General features: G+C 40.6%; 1 protein-coding gene across 3 annotated transcripts in view; it reads right to left on the bottom strand.

Moving 5' to 3' along the window:
• The window catches only part of NUP93 (nucleoporin 93), a 116,295-nt gene that overhangs the window by 72,278 nt on the left and 23,668 nt on the right, over nucleotides 1–20,349 (bottom strand). For all 3 annotated transcript variants that reach the window (XM_030924876.1, XM_030924877.1, XM_010365454.2), the window contains exon 3: nucleotides 15,666–15,783. In XM_030924876.1, coding sequence (XP_030780736.1) covers nucleotides 15,666–15,783 — 118 coding nt within the window. The remainder of the gene's footprint in view (nucleotides 1–15,665; nucleotides 15,784–20,349) is intronic.

Below are 20,349 nucleotides of genomic sequence, written 5' to 3'. Positions count from 1 at the left end.
TGCAATGCACTTGTTGCTCCAAAATAAACCCCATCCCATAACACTGCCCCATCCTCAAAAAAGAAAGTAGAATGAATAATTAACAAATGGTGAAAAGCATATATGAGGTTGGGAGGTAGATTAATTTACAACTTCATTTCCGAAACAAAAGAAATACAATTAAATGTCTTCTTTCCCTGTTCTCCCTCTACTTAGAATTGGCTTTAATGTGTAATCAATCCTCTAATAAGAAATAAGTTGTAACTCTCACCCCAAACCTCGGCTTACTAAGTACTTGTGAGGACAAACCAATTCAAACTGTGTCTCCTCTGCTCTCACAACACAATGACAATCAACACAGAAGACTTCCTTTTGGGCTTTTATGGAGGCTTCCTTATGCAGGCATGCCTGATTAAACCACTGGCCACTGGTGATCAACATAACCTTCAGCTCCTCTCCCTTCCCAGCAGGCTGGAGGAAACAGGGTCCAAGACCAAATACATATTTCGCAATATCACACAGTACTGTAACAGAAAACTCTTACAGGCCCTCAATACCAAGCTGAGTCAGACACTAAAAAACAAGGGTAGAAAATTAGCAGAGGCTTCAGGCAACGGCCAAAGTAAGGAAATGCACTTCAGGGTACATACTATAAGAGCAGAACATGAGCAAACTGGCTAGACAAATAAAACTAAATTCCATTTATTTGGGGTTTGCCAATGCAGAAAACACAAGTAATGAGAGTATGCAGGGCAGTGGAGAAACAAAGAAGAGGCCCACCTCTGATGGACAGCAAGGTTAGGCTCCCACAGAGCTTCTGGGCCCCCGATGAGGAAATGGCATTCCATAGAAAACAGGTAAGAAATGGTCAGAGGAAAGGCAGGGACAAAACATTAAGAAATTCGGGCCGGGCGCGGTGGCTCAAGCCTGTAATCCCAGCACTTTGGGAGGCCGAGTGGCCGGGTGGATCACAAGGTCAGGAGATCGAGACCATCTTGGCTAACACAGTGAAACCCCGTCTCTACTAAAAAATACAAAAAACTAGCCGGGCGTGGTGGCGGGCGCCTGTAGTCCCAGCTACTCGGGAGGCTGAGGCAGGAGAATGGCGTAAACCCGGGAGGCGGAGCTTGCAGTGAGCTGAGATCCGGCCACTGCACTCCAGCCTGGGCGACAGAGCGAGACTCTGTCTCAAAAAAAAAAAAAAAAAAAAAAAGAAAGAAATTCGACCAGTGGTGAAAGAACTGGCTTAGTGTCTTTGCAGAAAAGAATAATATGGCATTTACCCAACCAATCCATCACGTGATGCCTTCCTCAGCAAGGTATAAAGGTATATACAAGGTATAAAGAATCCGGAGTCCAATCTCACTCTCCAATTGTGCTCATTCCACAGGAAGATAGCTTTGGTGGGTGCATACTGCCAAGCTGTGGGAGCCATTCTAACAGCCATGTTTTTACAGCTCACACTTGATCAGAAATATGAGAAAAAATTCTGCCCAACCATGTTCTCTACCCTTCTTTTGCCCTCAATACCACTGAGGCATCTGGTACACTCTCATTAGCAATGGCAGCTCCTGCTGACAGCCAGTCTAAAAAGGCTGAGGCAAGGGGACAGGTGGCAGAGAGGGGGATGCAAAGGACAGAAGGAAAGCAAAAGTGAAAGGAAGAAAGGAGAAAAGACTAAAAAAGAAAAAGAATGAGAAAGGGAAGGGAACAGAGAAGGCGGTATCCAGCGTAAAGCGCAAAGCAATACAATGGCAAAAACAAAAACAAAACAAAGAAATATTTCCTTCAATCTGCTCTAAAACCCCTGACATTCCTTCCAGCCCACCTAAAGTTCCAAATACGGCATTTGTTTCAGTTTGTTACTTTTCTTTTGCTTGGCAGCAATGACCTACTCAGACAGCATAAACCCAGCACCACTTCACATAAAGGAAAACAGCAGTAAACTATGTCAGCAGTATCAACAAACATCAGTATCACTTTTTGTTCCAAAGTCTATCTCAGATGGAAAAAATGAGGTTTCTCACCACTCGGTGTATAGTCCACAGAAGCCAATCATGCCAAATTACTCTTCTAAGTAGCATTCCCATCCCTAATTTAATTAACCAGCAAGTCTTTCATGCTGGAGGGAATAAATGGAAATGTCATTCCATAGAAAACAGATGAGAAACAGTCAGAGGAAAGGCAGGGACAAAACATTAAGAAATTCGACCAGTAGTGAAAAAACTGGCTTAGTGTCTTTGCAGAAAAGAATAATATGGCATTTACCCAACGAATCCATCACTTGATGCCTTCCTCAGCAAGGCATAAGAAAAGTAAGACTACAGGACAAGCAAGGTATAAAGAATTATTTGGGGCCAGGCGTGGTGGCTCACGCCTGTAATCCCAGCACTTCGGGAGGCTGAGACGGGTGGATCACAAGGTCAGGAGATCGAGACCATCCTGGCTAACACGGTGAAATCCCGTCTCTACTAAAAAAAAAAATACAAAAAAAAAAAAAATTAGCCGGGCGTGGTGGCGGGCGCCTGTAGTCCCAGCTACACTGGAGGCTGAGGCAGGAGAATGGTGTGAACCTGGGAGGCGGAGCTTGAAGTGAGCCGAGATTGCGCCACTGCACTCCAGCCTGGGCGACAGAGCAAGACTCCGTCTCACAAAAAAAAAAAAAAAAAAAGAATTATTTGGGTTCAAATTCCACCTTTTATAGTAACTAATCTATCTTAGTCTCAATTTCTTCCCCTTTTAAATAAAGATGATGCCAACACTCAATCAATCCATCTTATACACTGTAGTGTGGAACAACAGAATGACAAAGCCCACTGAAAAGTACCATACAAATGAAAAGATTATTGTGATGTGTCCCCCAAAGTTCATCCAAAGTTCCAGGCCTATTACTTCCCCCTAAATCTTCCAAATTAGGACAAAGTCACAGAACTTCTCAATAACCAGCCTTCCAAATAGTTTGAGGGGATAATGAAATGATGTAAGGGTTGTCCATGAAATCAGCACATCTCTGATCCCTTTTTGCACATAAGGAAGCTTTCCACTACAGAATAAAGGAAAAGACACTGTGTCAATTTATAGGAATTGACCAATTTTGAGCTACGAGGGCCACATTTTTATTTTCATTTTTCACTAGAGATGGGGTTTCACCGTGTTAGCCAGGATGGTCTCGATCTTCTCACCCCATGATCCGCCCGCCTCGGCCTCCCAAAGTGCTGGGATTACAGGCACAAGCCACCGCGCCCGGCCTATGAGGGCCACTTTTACAGTCTATTTCTAACACACATTTCATGTACCAGTCCCTCACTTCTCTATTATCAATTTTCCTTGTCATTTCAAACAGCAGATGTTCTACTGTTTCAAGTATCTGGTTTAAAAAGTTCAACACTCCCCAAACGGTACCTGTTCTAACAACTTCAAGGGGGAGTACAGCAGTCAAGAAAGTGACTATGGAGCCATTTTCCAAATTTTCTGAATTAAGCCCATCTTATTTTTGTGATTGGTGGGGGTGGGGGAAGTCAATTTTTCCTGCTTAAAGCCATTTGGTTCTCATTTGCTCTCAAAGTCACAGATGTAATGTTTTTGTCATCTCACTCCCTCAGCCTTAACTGGAGGGGTGAAAACACACCTTTTATTCCAGTCAAAAGATACCCAGGCTGTGAAAGAAGAGAGTGAAAGTTTTTTGTGACCAATGATGACTTCTCCAACCACTCCTGAGCCCCTGGACAGCTCTCTCCATGAACAGAACACTACACCAGCTCTTCACCTAGATTCTAATTTCAACTCCATGCCAGCAGAGTGGAACCAGGCAAACCTAATTGTCACCTACTCTTCCATACTCACTGACACCCCTTCTCCCTTCCCTGCTTAGTCTTCTCTTCCTGATTCTGTTATGCTAGGTTATGCTAGATTCTGTTATGCTAGATTGTGTTTGTTTATAAAAGCCAGATAGCCCAAAGAGTACCAGTTTGCAAGACATCAGGTGTTAATGTTCAGCTGAAAGTCAATTCCTCACTTTTACACTCTTAGACATGAAGAATTTTGCTGTAGAGAAATCTGTCTTGGATCCTGGAATATACACACAAAGGTGAGGGCTTTGTGTCTTTAAAACCAAATATACATAATACCCTTAGACAGACAAATCGTATTATGCAATACAAGATTTCAACATTCCGGCACACTGCCAGGGCTTAATGGCCAGTCAGACGCTAAGTAAGGAAATGGGTTTGCATTAAACCTACAAATAAGTCAACAATCAATAGTTCAGTATTACAGTAAAAACTTGATGTGCCCTTTAAATTGCTTCTAGCATCATGCTTCTAACTCAAGTTCAGCTTCAGAAGCAAAACAAAACAAAGATGATCAAGCAAGAAGCTGAACACAACCTATTTTCACAAGCACAAAGCTTTGGCATTTTGAAACTAAAAGCTGCTCCAGGATTTCACAGAAATCCTTTACAGTATACCTGTAGGGCAGCAAACCTGAAAAATAATAGGCTGAGTTTTAGACAGCAAATTAAACTGACAGCTCAGCAAGCAGAAAACTATGGCAAAAAAAAAAAAAAAAGCAAGCACCTGGAGATAAACAGATGAAATAGGTTTGGTCTTTCTGCAAAGTGAATGCCCCTCAACCACCACCTCCCAACACTCCGCAAGAGTTCACATCAGGGTTGAGAAAGTATGTTCTGGCTTCTTCCTCAATCACCGTTATTTTACTACTAAGCTTGTGTAAATAAGAGCTATGAATACCACATCCATTCAAAAGATGGTATACTTTTCTCTGGCACTGTGGGCTTTCTACTCTTTATTTTGCTCTAAATGAAAGATCAATTATACTTCTATTTTATACTTTCACTAACTTTCCTCCTCCTAATACATTCTGAAAAAATTCACTCCTTTACTAAAACAGTCTTAGTCCGCAAATGAAATTTAAAGCCTAGGGGGCTAAGAGCACAGTATTAGACTCAAATCAACAGACTGGAGCTCTGGTCTGGCATCCCTAGCCTCTGTAAGCCTTAGCTTCCTCATCTGTGACATGGGGTTAACAGTAGGTATCCACCTCAGAGGGTTGCTGGGAAGATTAAATGTGCAAGCCTAGGAAGTGCTTAGCACAGCATCTGAACATAATAAATGTTCAATAAACCTTGGCTTTGCCTCCCTATGTTAGCTGGGGTAAAACAAAAGTCAATTTTTTTTTTTTTTTTTTTGAGATGGAGTCTCGCTCTGTCACCCAGACTAGAGTGCAGTGGCACATCTCGGCTCACCGCAAGCTCCCCCTCCCAGGTTCACACCATTCTCCTGCCTCAGCCTCCTGAGTAGCTGGGACTACAGGCACTCACCACCACGCCCAGCTAATCTTTTGTATGTTTTAGTAGAGGCGGGGTTTCACCATGTTAGCCAGAATTGTCTCGATCTCCTGACCTTGTGATCCGCCCGCCTCAGCCTCCCAAAGTGCTGGGAGCCACCGCACCTGGCCAAAAAAAAAAATTTTTTTTTTTTTTTTGAGACAGAGTTTCGCTCCTGTCACCCAGGCTGGAGTGCAATGGCGCAATCTTGGCTCACTGCGACCTCCGCCTCCCGGGTTTAAGCAATTCTCCTGCCTCAGTCTCCCGAGTAGCTAGGATTACAGGCATGCACCACCACACCCAGCTAATTTTGTATTTTTAGTAGAGATGGGGTTTCTCCATGTTGGTCAGGCTGGTCTCAGACTTCTGACCTCAGGTGATCCGCCCACCTCAGCCTCCCAAAGTACTGGGATTACAGGCATGAGCCACTGCGCCTGGCCAAAAGACAAGAATTTAATGCCTCTGGTACTATGTTTCACTGCAATGGTGAGAAACAGGGAAGGAAGAGGGAAGGAGAGAAAAACACAACTATTTAAACTTGTGGTACCCAAAATACGGTCAAAGGCACACTGGTCCGCAAATGGTTTGCTCCCAGTCTGCAGCAGATAAGTGCAAAAACCGACAATAAGGATTTAGAGATTTTTATAGCAAACTGAGTAATTTTATAGCTATCAAATCCAATTTTAAAAAGGGCTTATATTTTGCATGTCTTTTTTTCCTAGTAATTCATTTTTGTTATATTTTATAAAAGTATCTCTCAGTCTGAAGCAAAGTGAAGAAAAAAAACTGGTTTGAGAAGCACTGATTCAGTAAAAGCACCTTTTGAATGAATAACACCTACCACCATATTCATTCAATGCTAAGACATCTGGGGCAGTTTAGGACCTCATTACAGAATTAAATGATCCTGTAAACGCCCATAAACTTTCAAGGGTCCGCCAGGCCCTGCTCATTTAGAGACTGGTACTCCTGTTGAGACAGATTGATGTGCACTGTGAAAGTGACAGAACCTACTAGAAGAGGAGAGAAAACTCCCAGGGAATATCACACTAGTGTATTCTGGTACCTTGAGCAAATCAAGCATATCATATAACCTTCCATGGCTGTTTCTACCTGTCCCTAAGATAGCAACAGCATTTTAAAATATACTATTTTTTTTAAAGAAAAGGGAGGAGTGGAAGAAACTCTCCCCCATATCCTTTTGTTCATCCCATTCAAAGAAATAAACCAAATTAGTAATTTTTAAAAATCAGCAAGGAAATCCACACTCCCACCTACATTCTGCTGACCTAACCCTCCCTCCCTTTTGTTTCATAAATTAAACAAATAGCCTAGTCTTCATTGCAAATATGTCTTATAAGACAAGGGTTCTTTCTGAATAATTTCTTGGCAGCTGTGTCCCGCCCAGCCCTGCTCAGCAGATTCTGCTGCAATGCTTCAAGTGCTGCAGCTTTCTGGAAAGCACAGGCAGGATTTTGCTGATGGCATCTCAGCCTCACAGCCACTCCACAGTGAGAGGCGAGGACTGACTCTTCTGTCCTCCAGAATAATTAAAGTGGTGTGTGCACCACTGCTGATCTTGTGATCGCTGCAGACCAGCAGCTGTCAGAATCAAGGGCCTTAGTCCCAGCATGGCTGCCAGCAACCTGGGCTTGGGGAACACATTCAGCCTCTCCATATCTGAAGTGCAAGATGGAAGCTGAGCATCTATGAAATGGAAAGATGTTTTAAAACATAGCAATACACACTGGTTCTTAGAACACTGCAGCAAAAGAAAATGCTAAGTCGCATGTTCTCACCCATAGGTGGGAACTGAACAATGAGATCACTTGGACACAGGAAGAGGAACATCACACACCGGGTCCTATTGTAGGGAGGGGGTGGGGTGAGGGATAGCATTAGGAGATATACCTAATGTAAATGACGAGTTAATGGTTGCAGCATACCAACATGGCACATGTATACATATGTAACAAACCTGCATGTTGTGCACATGTACCCTAGAACATAAAGTATAATTTAAAAAAAACAAAAAGAAGAATTAGGTATGCCTTGCTGCCTAAGCTTGATACCCTGGAAAAAAAAAAGAAAATTATAAGTCTAGGTCTTGTCAGTAGGGGATGTTGCCTGTCTTACCTCCCAGCTTCTTCTGGTCTCCACCAAACAAATAAACAAAAAGAAGTAAAGCCAAGGGTCTCCCCTCCATGTAATCCCCTCTCTCAGTTCTACCGCAGATCATGGATTTTTAGTGAGACACCAACAACCTGGGCTCCAAAGTTTTGTAACTGAGAAGCCTCAGTTTGCCAACTGCCACATCAGGCTGCAGGCCTGCACAGCTTTGGATTGAACATTCCAAAACAGAAATAAGAGATCACAAGGTGCTGTGGCAAGCAGATCAAAGTGGCACACTGGGTAAAGGGCTGCCACCTGAGAACAACAGACTGATCTACAGTAAAACATTCAATATTTGACAAGGCTTTAACCACCATTTAAATCACAACTACTCCAGTATCAAATAGTTCAGCAGATAAAAAGACATGCCCATTTCTGGTTCCTGCAACCAAGCAATTTATAGATGCCAGACTGAAGATGTCAATCTATGTTTCTCATCTCCAGAGTGCTGGGGCATCAGTGGATATCGGCAGGTTAAGAGACAGCTGGTGAAGGAGGGAGGGGACAACTCAACTCCAGTTCAAAGACACCAGAGCCTGGTCAATATCTGAAGTCTTCTATTAAAATGTCAGATAAATATTTTAGCCACAGGGCTTGTTCCAAAATACTCTTAGAGAACAATTCCAACTTCTTTCTTCTTTAAGTTGGTAATTGATATTCTCTTGCTCACTATAGGATATAAGAAACCTCCTAGAAGACAAAAAAGCCTGTCATTTCCTGTTCGTTCAGAATGCATTCAGCATCCATTTACTTGCTTGTTCTGAAAGCTCTGCATTCAGAAGTAAGTGTGAATGGATAAATAAAAAGGCTGAAATCTTATATCCCTGGCTCACATAAAAGCAGTTTTTCACATTTTCCCCAGACCCATTTTTATTCCAAAGTTACCATTTTTAATTCCATTCACAGAATACTTTAATGTAATTGCATACTTTGCCACCAGACCACAATGCCTACCTTTTCCCTTATCACGGACAGGCAGAAAAATTAAATCATTTCAATTTCTTACCACTGTGATCAGCATTAGGCTACCTAATTATAAACACGAATAAGGATGCCATATCAGCCTGCCTCTGTGAAGACACTATGTTTTTTTTACAGGTTTACTTGTTTTTTACCAACTCTAAGATTTATACTGGGTCAGGGTTTAATGACAAGGAACAGCAAATATGTTTATTAAGTAGGTGTGATGTAGACACCACTGTGTTCACATAGGGGACAAAGCTTGGCACCACTTATTGTCCCTGAAACAGAACACGGCACAGTAAGATGTAATGTCTTTTCTACATGCAATTCATTCACTACACCCAAATCTTGGCCTAAAATGTACCCAGTGTCCCAGGAAAGGATTTCTCTCCAACTAACAGACTTTGGATATGGTGATTATCAGATTCATCACTCCTACTGAGCCCAGGAGCATTAACTATAGGTTGTTTTAAGTCCAGGATGGGCAGCTGTCATAAGCTGAGAAAGACCAAGATTCAAATATCCATTAAATCCCTCTAGAAACTCAAAAGAAAGGGTATCATGAACATCCTGTTCATTCTCTTAGGAACAAGAGGAATATAACAAAGGAGATCAATAACACAAATGCTTAACTAAAAGCCTTCACACCATTAGATTCCATGGAATAGTCCCTCATATTTTTATATTATGTGAAAATATTTAGAGAGTCAAGTCTTATTCCTTCAGGGTCCACAGTTCATCAGTTCAAAATCATCCAATTTGGGCTAGATCACCATTTTGTGCAGAAGAGCCTACTCAGGCATATTAAGAACAGAAACAAGATGGAAGACAGGGATGTTCTGCCTACTTAAACCATTTCTCAGAATCGTTACACAAATTATCAGTACGCAAACAGATGCAACTCTCAAGAACTTCATCTCTTCCTTAGATTTGCTAAAGCAGGTCTGGTAATAATACTTTTTTTTGGTAAACATACTTAGCAGTTTCAGTTTCAGAAACAGATGAAAATGACAACTGCATTTCTTTCAGTCTTAGAATTAAGATACTGTTTACCCATTCAGACTGTACTTTCCCTTAACTGATTCAAGCTAAGGAAATTTTACTGCACTTTTTCTTCAATATTAATATTTTGCCAGTAATTCCTAAAGAGCTATTAGCATACTAATCATTCTAGGCAAATCTGACCCTCTTTCCAACAAACTGCCACAGGATTTCTGCAACCTGTTCCCAACCAACAACTTGCCAGTACTACAAACACCCAATTAGTGAGCAACTACTTTTCCTCTTTGCTGTTATATATAGCTGCATTTAAGGAGCAGAAGATAGAAAACTAAAAGATAGACTATAAAAATAATTCAGGTGATAAGGGGTTACAACACTATTGATTCATTTTTAAATTTTATTTATTTTTTGAGATAGAGTCTCTCTTTGTCGGCCAGGCTGGAGTGCAGCAGTGCCATCTCAGCTCACCACAACCTCCACCTCTCGGGTCAAGTGATTCTCCTGTCTTAACCTCCCAAGTAGCTGGGATTACAGGCGTGAGCCAACATGTCCAGCTAATTTTTGTATTTTCAGTCGAGACGGGTTTCACCATGTTGACCAGGCTGATCTTGAACTCCTGACCTCAAGTGATCTGCCTGCCTCAGCCTCCCAAAGTGCTGGGATCACCGCACCCGGCCATTGATTCATTTTTATACTTACCAAAGCCAATTAGTTTCTTCTTACTATTACTATTTTACTATTTAAAAGACAAACTAAAAGTGGTTTCAGCATATTCTACATTTCCAAGGACAGAAAAAGGAAGAAAATAATGAATATGTTATAGACACAGTGCGTGGCAAGCAAAACAAGTTTTTAACAGTCAATTATTATCACACCTTTAGTCTTACATATGGTAGATCAGTTTCCCTGACTCTAATTTTTTTAAGGTATTTTATCCTGTTTATCACTTCTTTTCCTCTTTACTCATATAGGACAGATTTCCATCTGGAGATTTAGGCAGATTATGAAGACCTTCAGAACAGAGTCTTTTTTTTAGGGGAGAGGGCGGTGGTAGAAGGAGCTGAATTTTCACTTAACTAAGATTAGAATTGGCTGCTAAGTCAATTCCAACAACATAATCTAGATTTCTATTTACTTTGTAAGGAAGCATTCAGAAAGTTTTGTCTTTTCCTAAGCATGGAAGCCAATATACTATATTTGGAGGCTGTGGGGAAGACAGGTCTATTAAGACTAGGGAAGAGGTGATATCTAAGGAAAGCTTAAGGGTCTTAGACTGAAATTAGGGCTTGGATGTTCCAGGACAAGTGAAGGCAGTGAGCAAAGATATAAGTTATAAAAGAAAAAAGAATGGGTTGGGCATTTACATATATATACACACACAAGCAGTTCCTTCTACCTTGGAAAAATGCCAAAATGTAATGCCATCTATACTTACCTTAAAAACTACGTATTTAATACTTTAAGAAGCAGAGAGTTTCTAGTTGAAAAATGTCTCTAGATACACCTCTCAAATACATTACAGACTGTTAACATGTTTAGAAAGAGTAACTACTATTAAATTCTGAAATCAGAGATAAGTAGTCACCCTCATTTCCCAAAGGCTCAAAAGAGAATGATGAGGATGACATGAGAGACTTAGTTGGGACCTGCAGTACTGAACGACTAGCAATGGATATCTTATCCCAATACTGCCCGTGGATGTGAAATGGAGTTAGATTTGAAGATGTTTCATTCTTTACAGTAACAGTTTTAAAATTTCTGGCACTATAAGTACAGTGGGTTGAAGTGTGTGTCCCACAAAAAGATATATCCAGGTCCCAACCTCTGGTCCTTGTAAATGTGACCTTACTTGGAAATAGGGTGTTTGCAAATGTAATTAAGGATCTCAAGAAGAGATTATCCTGGATTTAGGGTGGGTCCTAAATCCAATGACTGGTGTCCTTATGTGACATAAAAGGTAGACCTGACACACACAAGGAAGAACCCTGTGAAGACGGAGGAAGAGACTGAAGTTATGCTGCCGTAAGCCAAGGAATGTCAGGAGCCAGTCAGAAGCCAGAAGAGAAAGGAGTCTCCCCCAGAGCCTATGGAGAGAATGTGGTGCTGCCAATACCTTGATTTCAAAGTTCAGGATTCCAGAACTGTGACAGAATAAACTTCTGTTGTTTTAGGCCACCAAGTTTGCAGTACTTTGTTACAGCATCCCTAGGAATTTAATATAGTTAAGTTTGGCAATTATTTATTATTGCTCTGCAATGGTCTAATGCCATTAAAAATATTTTTAATTATTAGGGATACATCATAATTATATTTATTCATGTTGTATACATGATACTTTGATACAAGCATACAATGTGTAATGATCAAATCGTCAATCAGGATATCCTTCACCTCAAGTGTTTATCATTTCTTTGTGTTAGAAACATTCCAATTCCACTCTTAGTCATTTTGAAAGTCTAATGCCATTTAAAAATATAGCCTAATGCTGAGAAACTGCACCTCCCATTTTCATGGCCAACTCAGGCTATTTCTGCATAGACTTCTTGAAATACACATGCAATCTAGTGAAAAAGCCCAGAATATAACTGAACTATGTAAATTTGCACTTTATTATTATATAATACATTATCCATGATACATTAGATCTGTTCAGATCACAGTAAAGATGTGCAATATGCCCTCAATATTTTTTTCTCCAAAAACAGAAGTGAGCAAGTGGATCTCTGCGAGAGGACACATACTCCCAAGCACTACAAAGTCATTTAGAAAAGATCCAGTACAGCTGTTTTAGCAGCATGTCTTGTTATCACTCTTCACCTCTATTACACAAATGTAGGCCTTCTTTATGACCATTTCCAAAAAATAAAATCAATAAACATTTAAAAAATTCTACTAGTATCATCCACACATATATTTTAGTGGCATTTCTTTAATATACTACCCCTGCTGGTCACTGCAATTTTTAAAAAATGCATTCACAATGCGCACAAACATTATTGATTATGACAAACAACGAAATGGTAACAACAAAAACCCATATTAATTTCAAGCTCCATTAGAAGCAGAAGGAAATATAATCAATGTTTACCAAATAGAAAAGGACAATGCATACATGGCAAAATGTCTTTAAGCTTATAAGTAATGCAAACAAGGGATAGTACAAAGTCCTGGACAGTATTTGTCAAAGAATGCATCAGCATTTCCTTTTTATGAACAGTACTTTAAGTGGCTTATAAATTGACATAATAGTTTCACTCTGACTGATAGCACATGGAATTAGGGTGCATTCTCACCCCAAAAAAATGCACTGATTGAAAAACAGAAGTTCAATTACAAAAGTCCATCAGATTCATGGTATGTGAATTATATCTCAATTAAGCAATTAAAAGAAATGAAAAAAAAGTCCATCAAATAGTATATGTGGCTTTTCTAAAGACAAATCACTGAAAATGTCCAAGTTTACTCTTCTTGGATAACCAACACGTTATGAGAAGAATTAAGAGGAGGATCACTCCGTGCCAGGAGTGCAAGCTGGCTTGGCTCTTACACTTGGTTACTAAACAGGAAGTCAGGGAAGGATATGTGTATAGAAGTTTAAGCACAGGTCAACTGAACCACACAACACAACTTAAAACCTCCAATCCCTGTTGATAAAAGAGAGTTTCCCCAGATTAGGCCAAAGCTAAATCTTCTCCTTTAAGCCTTTGCTGGTAAGAAGATGAAGTCAACAGAGAACTTATTTCAAAACTAGTAAGCCTTAAACTTACTTCAGGTCTAGATGATCAATTCCTAATTAATCAAAAGTTATCTTGGACTGACCATTTTGCATTTTTGAAGCTATTCTGGAACAGCACAACGAAGAGGTGAGTTGTTTTTTGTTTTTGAAACAGGGTCTTGCTCTGTCACCCAGACTTAAGTACAGTGGTGCACACAGGAAGGACTCACTGCAGCCTCAACCTCAACCTCCTGGACTCAAGTGATGTTCCCACCTCAGCCTACCCCTGTAGCTGGGACTACAGGCGTGCGCCAGCATATCCCGATAATTTTTTATCTTTGTAGAGACAGAGTGACATAGTTTGAATACATGTCCCTGCCAAGTCTGATGTTGAACTGTAATCCCCAATGTTGGGGGTGGGGCCTGGTGGGAGGTGACTGGATCATGGGAGCAGATTTCTCATGAATGGTTTAATACCATCCTCTTGGTGCTGTCCTCATGACAGTGAGTTCTTATAAGATCTGGTGTTTGAAAGTGTGTGGCACCCACTGCACCCCCCCCAACCCCGTCCAACTCTTTCTAGCTCCTGCTTTCACCATGTGACATGCAAGTTCCCACTTCACCTTTTGCCATGAGTCAAAGCTCCCTGAGGCCTCCCCAGAAGCAGATGCTGGTGCTATGCTTCTTGTACAGCTTGCAGAACCATGAGCCAATTCAACCTCTTTTCTTTATATATTACCCAGTCTCAGGTATGTCTTTATAGCAATGCAAGAATGGCCAAATAGAGGGGGTATCACTATGTTGCCCAAGCTGGTCTTGAACTCCTAGGCTCAAACAATCCTCCCACCTCAGCCTCCTACCAAGCTGGGATTAGAGGCATGAGCTACTGTGCCTGGCCAAGAGGTGAACTTTTGAAAAGGAAGCATCCTTAATCGCAAAGTTCAAAGATTTCTCAGTGGTACAGGACCAAAGCTCTGGTGCGCTCTTTGCAAATTAAGAAATTCTCTTTGATGTAACTAAGCATATATTGTCAGAAAACCATCTAATGGTAGTGTTGAAGGAGGGTATTCTTGATTAAGTACAAGATTACATGAGATGATCATTACAATTCAATACATTTACAAACCTGTCAATACCTTAAGGTAAAAAAAAATGGAGTTTCACATCACTGGAAATGCATGAAGTGCATCACAAAATGCTGTTGAGTATTCCAAATATCCACTCTAAGAATATCAAAGAAAATGTAAAAAACACTTTGTTTTTCAAACAAACAAATTCTTTGGTATTTTCAACATTAAAAACAAACAAAAACCCTTTCAGCAGGTGCCATTTCTTTCCATATTATTAGGAATACTCCCAAAATATATGGTGATTATTCATCCCTGTTATACATATTTGTTAACAGAGAGCCTCAAGCAGTTGTATGGGGGAGGGGGGCTAAAACTTAAAAAAAAGTTTAAAAAGTATACATGCCATTTTAAGATTACATGGAAATGAGAAGGCAATTATAAGTTGACAGGCAAATATGATTTAGCATATAAAACTGGAAAAACTGGATTTTCATACTTTGGGAACATAGCAGCAATAGGAAAAATATCTATAGTTCTTCAACTCTCAACTCAAAGTACAGTTTTAGGTTTCTGAATTCAAATAAATGCAGTAGAAATGTGGCCATTAGATGGACTAAAATGGTTCTTAGGAAGGGTACTGGGGTAAAGAGTGTTAATTCAAATTCAGCTCAAATAATATTGCCCATTTCTACCAGAATTTGCCTCTGCAGGAGGCATCCTTTCATTTTCAGGTAAATCAATGATAAAAAAAAATAAAATGGTGCCCCACTGTCCCTTCACTAATGCAAATGCAGTGTTCCAATTCCTCAAAAACTAAACAGACTGTGAGTTTTTTCCTTAACAATTTTATGTCAGTTTCTGATTAGATTAAAACAGCTATCGATTGCTAGTGGCATGTTTGGTTAAATGAGACTGGAGTGCTCTATTAGACTATTTCCTGGTGCCACTAATGCAGCCAAACACTTCTTGGAAATCATTGAGTAGGTTTCAGTAAATAGTACTCTAAGTTTTCCCCAGCTCTTTGCCAACCAATACAAGCAAGATGTAAAAAAGAAATGTGGAAGATGAACAGTAAAATTATTTGACATCCAGCAAAGAAAGCGAAAGAAACTTCAGACTAATGTCTCTGAGCCTTGGATTAAACCCAAGGAAAGAAGAGAAATCTGTTCTCCTAATTATAATAATCTAAAAAGTGCAGGTTGGAATTGCTTTCTTAAATTCAGCTACACAGAGAGCTCTGAAAATAACCCAATGTTTTCCACTATACCTCCAAAGCTGAATCTACTGTTTTCTTAATATCTGAGGAAGAAGAAAATTAACAAACAAAACTGAAATTCCTTAATCAGCTGGTTAATAAAGGGCCAGGGTCTTCAGCCTGGGTTATATGCTCTGGGTTCCACCTGCACTTGGCAGCCCTTACCTGAATGTCGGTGTCCTTCACGGGCTCAAGAGGCTCAAAGGTGGTGGCTGCACTCAGACTCTCCAATCGCTGGGAGATGTGGGATATGTCAAGTCCCCGAGACCCAAGGAGAACTGACCTATGTGAGGATATACAATAGGGAGATATAAGTAAGGGAAAAAGTAGGATTAGGACATCTAATATGCTTCATCAAATACTGGAGAGTATTTTTCATTCAAAACTTCCTATATACCGTCCAGACACTTTTACATAGTTGTTTTATATCTTTTCATAGAAATCACATGGAATAAGAGCCATAACACTGTACTTTGTAGTAACAGATTCAAATTCTAAGCATGCCTAAATTTGAGAACCTTGTCTAGAATAAAACGATACTACTACCATAGGCTAGACTGCTCCAAACATGTCATAGTAAAGAAACCCATGAGGTACATGCTATCATTCATCCCCATTTTATGGATGAGAGAACTAAGGTATAAAGAGGCTTGCCCAAAGTCACAGAGTCAGGAAGTGGCAGAGGCAGGTCATGTAGTTCTGCAGTACAACTCTTTTTTTTTTTTTTTTTTTTTGAGACAGAGTCTCACTCTGTCGTCCAGACTGGAGTGCAGTGGCAGGATCTCGGCTCACTGCAACCTCCGCCTCGCAGGTTCATGTGATTCTCCTGCCTCAGCCTCCCGGGTTGTATAGCACAACTCTTAACCACCATCCTACACTTACAGCCTCCGTAGATGGATATAGTGAACTACAACATTGTAGAAGTTTCAGGAGTAACCTAGTATAAACGTCATTCATGAGCTAAGGAAACTAAAGGTTCAAGGTGATCAATGATTTGCCCAGGAGCAATCAAACCAGAATTCAAGGTCAGTTCTCCATGGCTTCCCTTCAAAAGCCAAACACCATCTTCAGCACATCTGCAGGTTCCCTCTCTGCTGCCCAGTCTAATAATATAGAAGGCTGTTATCTGACCAGTAAATGCTTTTGAAGAGAAATGGAAATAATATAGTTAGCTTTATTTCTACTCACCTGGGGCAAGGTAACAATGTAAGGGTTGTTTTTTTAAAGAAAAGATTGCACTAATATCTAGAACACTCTCTGGAAAAAAGAAACTTAGGGGAAATCAATTAATTTTATTTTATTTTATTTACAGACAAGGTCTTGCTCTGTTGCCCAGGCTGGTCTCAAACTCCTGGCCAAGCGATCCTCCTGTCTCAGCCTCCAAAAGTGCTGGGATTACAGGCGTGAACCACCATATCCAGTCCATTAATTTGTAGACTGTTTCTGGATTATAAATTAGTACTGAAAACTTTCACTGATAACATTTGTGTTCACTTTGAGTAATTTAATAGTCAGTATACCTACAGGTATAACACCTAAAAGTTTCAATCCTGAACTAACAGACTTATTGGAGAAGAGAAAGAATTTCACATATGTAGTTCTAATCCAATAAATACTACAGCAACAGATTACATTTACCCAGAGGTTCCTTCCTATAGATTTTTGTCTCTTCCAGGTCAACTATGATGTCATTCCTGGGGCTTTCCCTCTAGGTTGCCATATATTTCCTCTCTCCTCTAATAATCCTAAATAGTTAACTCTGTATAAGAGTGGGTCTCCCTTATCAAAAGAAGACATTTATGCAGTCAACAAACATATGAAAAAAAGCTCAATATCACCGATCATTAGAGAAATGCAAATCAAAACCACAATGAGATACCATCTCACGCCAGTCAGAACGGCGATTACTAAAAAAGTCAGGAAACAACAGATGTTGGCAAGGCTGTGGAGAAACAGGAATGTTTTTACACTGTTGGTGGGAGTGTAAATTAGTTCAACCATTGTGGAAGACAGTGTAGCAATTCCTCAGGGATCTAGAAACAGAAATACCATCTGACCCACCAATCCCACTACTGAGTATACACCCAAAGGATTATAAATCATTCTACTATAAAGACACAAGCACACATATGTTTACTGCAGCACTATTTACAATATCAAAGACTTGGAACAATCCAAATGTCCATCAATGATAGACTGGTAAAAGAAAATGTGGCACATATACACCATGGAATACTATGCAGCCATCAAAAAGAATGAGTTCATGTCCTTTGCAGGGACCTGGATGAAGCTGGAAGCCATCATTCTCAGCAAACTAACACAGGGACACATAACCAAACACTGCATGTTCTCACTCATACGTGGGAGTTGAACAATGAGAACACATGGACACAGGGAGGGAAACAATACACATTGGAGCCTGTCAGGGGGTGAGGGACAAGGAGAGGGAGAGCATTAGGACAAATACCAAATTCATGTGGGCCTTAAAACCTAGATGACGGGTTGATAAGTGCGGCAAACCACCACAGCACATGTATATCTACGTAACAAACCTGGACATTCTGCACGTGTATCCCGGAACTTAAAGTAAAATTTTTAAAAATTAAAAAAAGAAAAAAGAAAAAAAAAGAGTGGGTCTCAACCCTGGTTGCACATTAGAATCACCTAGTTTCAGGAGTAACCTAGTCCAAACTTTCCTCCCAACGACTATGATCAGTTGTGATTAATATTGGACTCAAACTCCCGGGCTCAAGAGATCCTCCTATCTTGGCCTCCCAAGTAGCAGGAACTAAGGATGCTTGCCACTGCACCCAGCTTTACAATTTATCATTTAAAGTATACAATTTGGTTATTTATTTTTGAGACAGAGTCTTGCTCTGTTGCCCAGGATGGAGTGCAGTAGCGCAATCTCAGCTCTCTGCAACCTCCAGTTCCCAGGTTCAAGCAATTCTTGTGCCTCAGCCTCTCCAGTACCTGGCACTACAGGTGCATGCCACCACACTCAGCTAATTTTTGTATTTTTACTAGAGACGGGGTTTCCCCATGTTGGCTAAGCTGGACTTGAACTCCTGGCTCAAGTGATCCACCCACCTTGGCCTCCCAGAAGGCTGGGATTACAGGTGTGAGCCACCATGCCTGGCCTACAATTCAGTGATTTTTATGTATTCATAAAATTGTACAACCATCACTACAATCAATTTTAGAATATTTTCATCACCCCAAAAAGCAGCCCCTGACCAATAGGTGGTGATTCCCCATTCCCCCTCAAACCTCCCCCATCTCTTGGCAACTACTAATCTACTTTCTGTCTCTATATATTTGCCTGTTCCGGACATTGCTCATAAATGCAACCACAATATACAGTCTTTCTAACTGGCTTCTTTCATTTAACATAATGCTTTCAAGGTTCATTCATGTCGAAACATGTATTAGTACTTCATTCCTTTTTATTGCCAAATAGTATTCCATTGCATGGATATACCACCTTTTATGTATCCATTCATCAGTGGATGGGCATTTGGATTATTTCCACTTTTGGCTATCATTTTTAAAAGTTGTCATGAACATTCCTGCACAAGTTTTTGTGTGAGTATACATTTCCATTTCTCTTAGGTATATACCTAGGAGCAGAATTGCTGGGTCATATAACCCTATGCTTAATCTTTTGAGGAAATGCCAGACTGTTTTCCAAAGCAACTATACCATTTTACATTCCCACCAGCAATGTATAAAGATTCCAAATTTTCCCACATCCTCACCAACACTTGTTACTATCTTTTTTATTACAGCCATTGTAGTGGCCCACCCATTTAAAGCTATTATAGAAAAAAATTAAAAACACAAAATTTTGGGAGCCTCCAAACAGCTATCAGAGAATGTAGAGAAATGTCTGGATATCCAGGCAGAAGTCAACTACAGGGGCAGAGTCCTCATGGAGAATCTACTAAGCAGTGTGGAGGGGAAATGTGGGGTTGCAGCCCCCACAGAGTCCCCACTGGAGCACTGCCTAGTGGAGTTGTGAGAAAAACGTCACCATCCTCCAGAACTCAGAATGGTAGACCCACTGACAGCTTGCACCATGTGCCTAGAAAAGCCATAGGCACTCAACACTAGCCCATGAAAGCAACCAAAGGGGCTGTACCCTGTAGAGCCAAAGGAGCATAGATGCCCAAGGTCTTGGGAGCCTACCCATTGCATCAGTGTGCTTGGATGTGAGACATGGAGTCAAATAAAATTATTTTGGAGCTTTAAAATTTAATGACTACCTTTCCGGGGTTTTGGACTTGCATGGGGTCTGTAGCCCCTTTGTTTTGGCCAATTTCTCCCTGTTGGAATGGGAACATTTGCCCAATGCCTGTACCACCACTGTATCTTGGAGGTAACTAACTTGTTTTTGGTTTTACAGGCTCATAGGCAAAGAGACATGCCTTGTCCCAGATAAGACTTTGGACTTGGACTTTTGAGTTAATGCTAGAATGAGTTAAGACATTGGGGGTCTGTTTGGAAGCCATGACTGTGCTTTGAAATGTGACAAGGACATGAGATTTGGGAGGGGGTAGATGTGGAATGATATGGTTTGGCTCTGTGTCCCCACTCAAATCTCATGTCGAACTGTAATCCTCAACGTTGGAGGGGGCACCCAGTGGGAGATGACTGGACCATGGGAGCAGACTTCCCCTTTGCTGTTCTCATGACAGTGAGTTCCCATAAGATTTGGTTGTTAAAGAGTATGTAGCACTTTCCCCTTCACCCTCTATCCTGCTCCACCATGTGAAGATGTGCCTGTTTCCCCTTCACCTTCTGCCATGATTATAAGCTTCCCGAGACCTCCCCAGCCAGGCTTCCTGTA

Source organism: Rhinopithecus roxellana, chromosome 20 (genome assembly GCF_007565055.1).
Source record: "Rhinopithecus roxellana isolate Shanxi Qingling chromosome 20, ASM756505v1, whole genome shotgun sequence".
NCBI lineage: Eukaryota > Metazoa > Chordata > Mammalia > Primates > Cercopithecidae > Rhinopithecus > Rhinopithecus roxellana.
The sequence above is the reverse complement of the archived record's forward strand: the minus strand, read 5'-3'. Positions and strand labels throughout refer to the sequence as shown.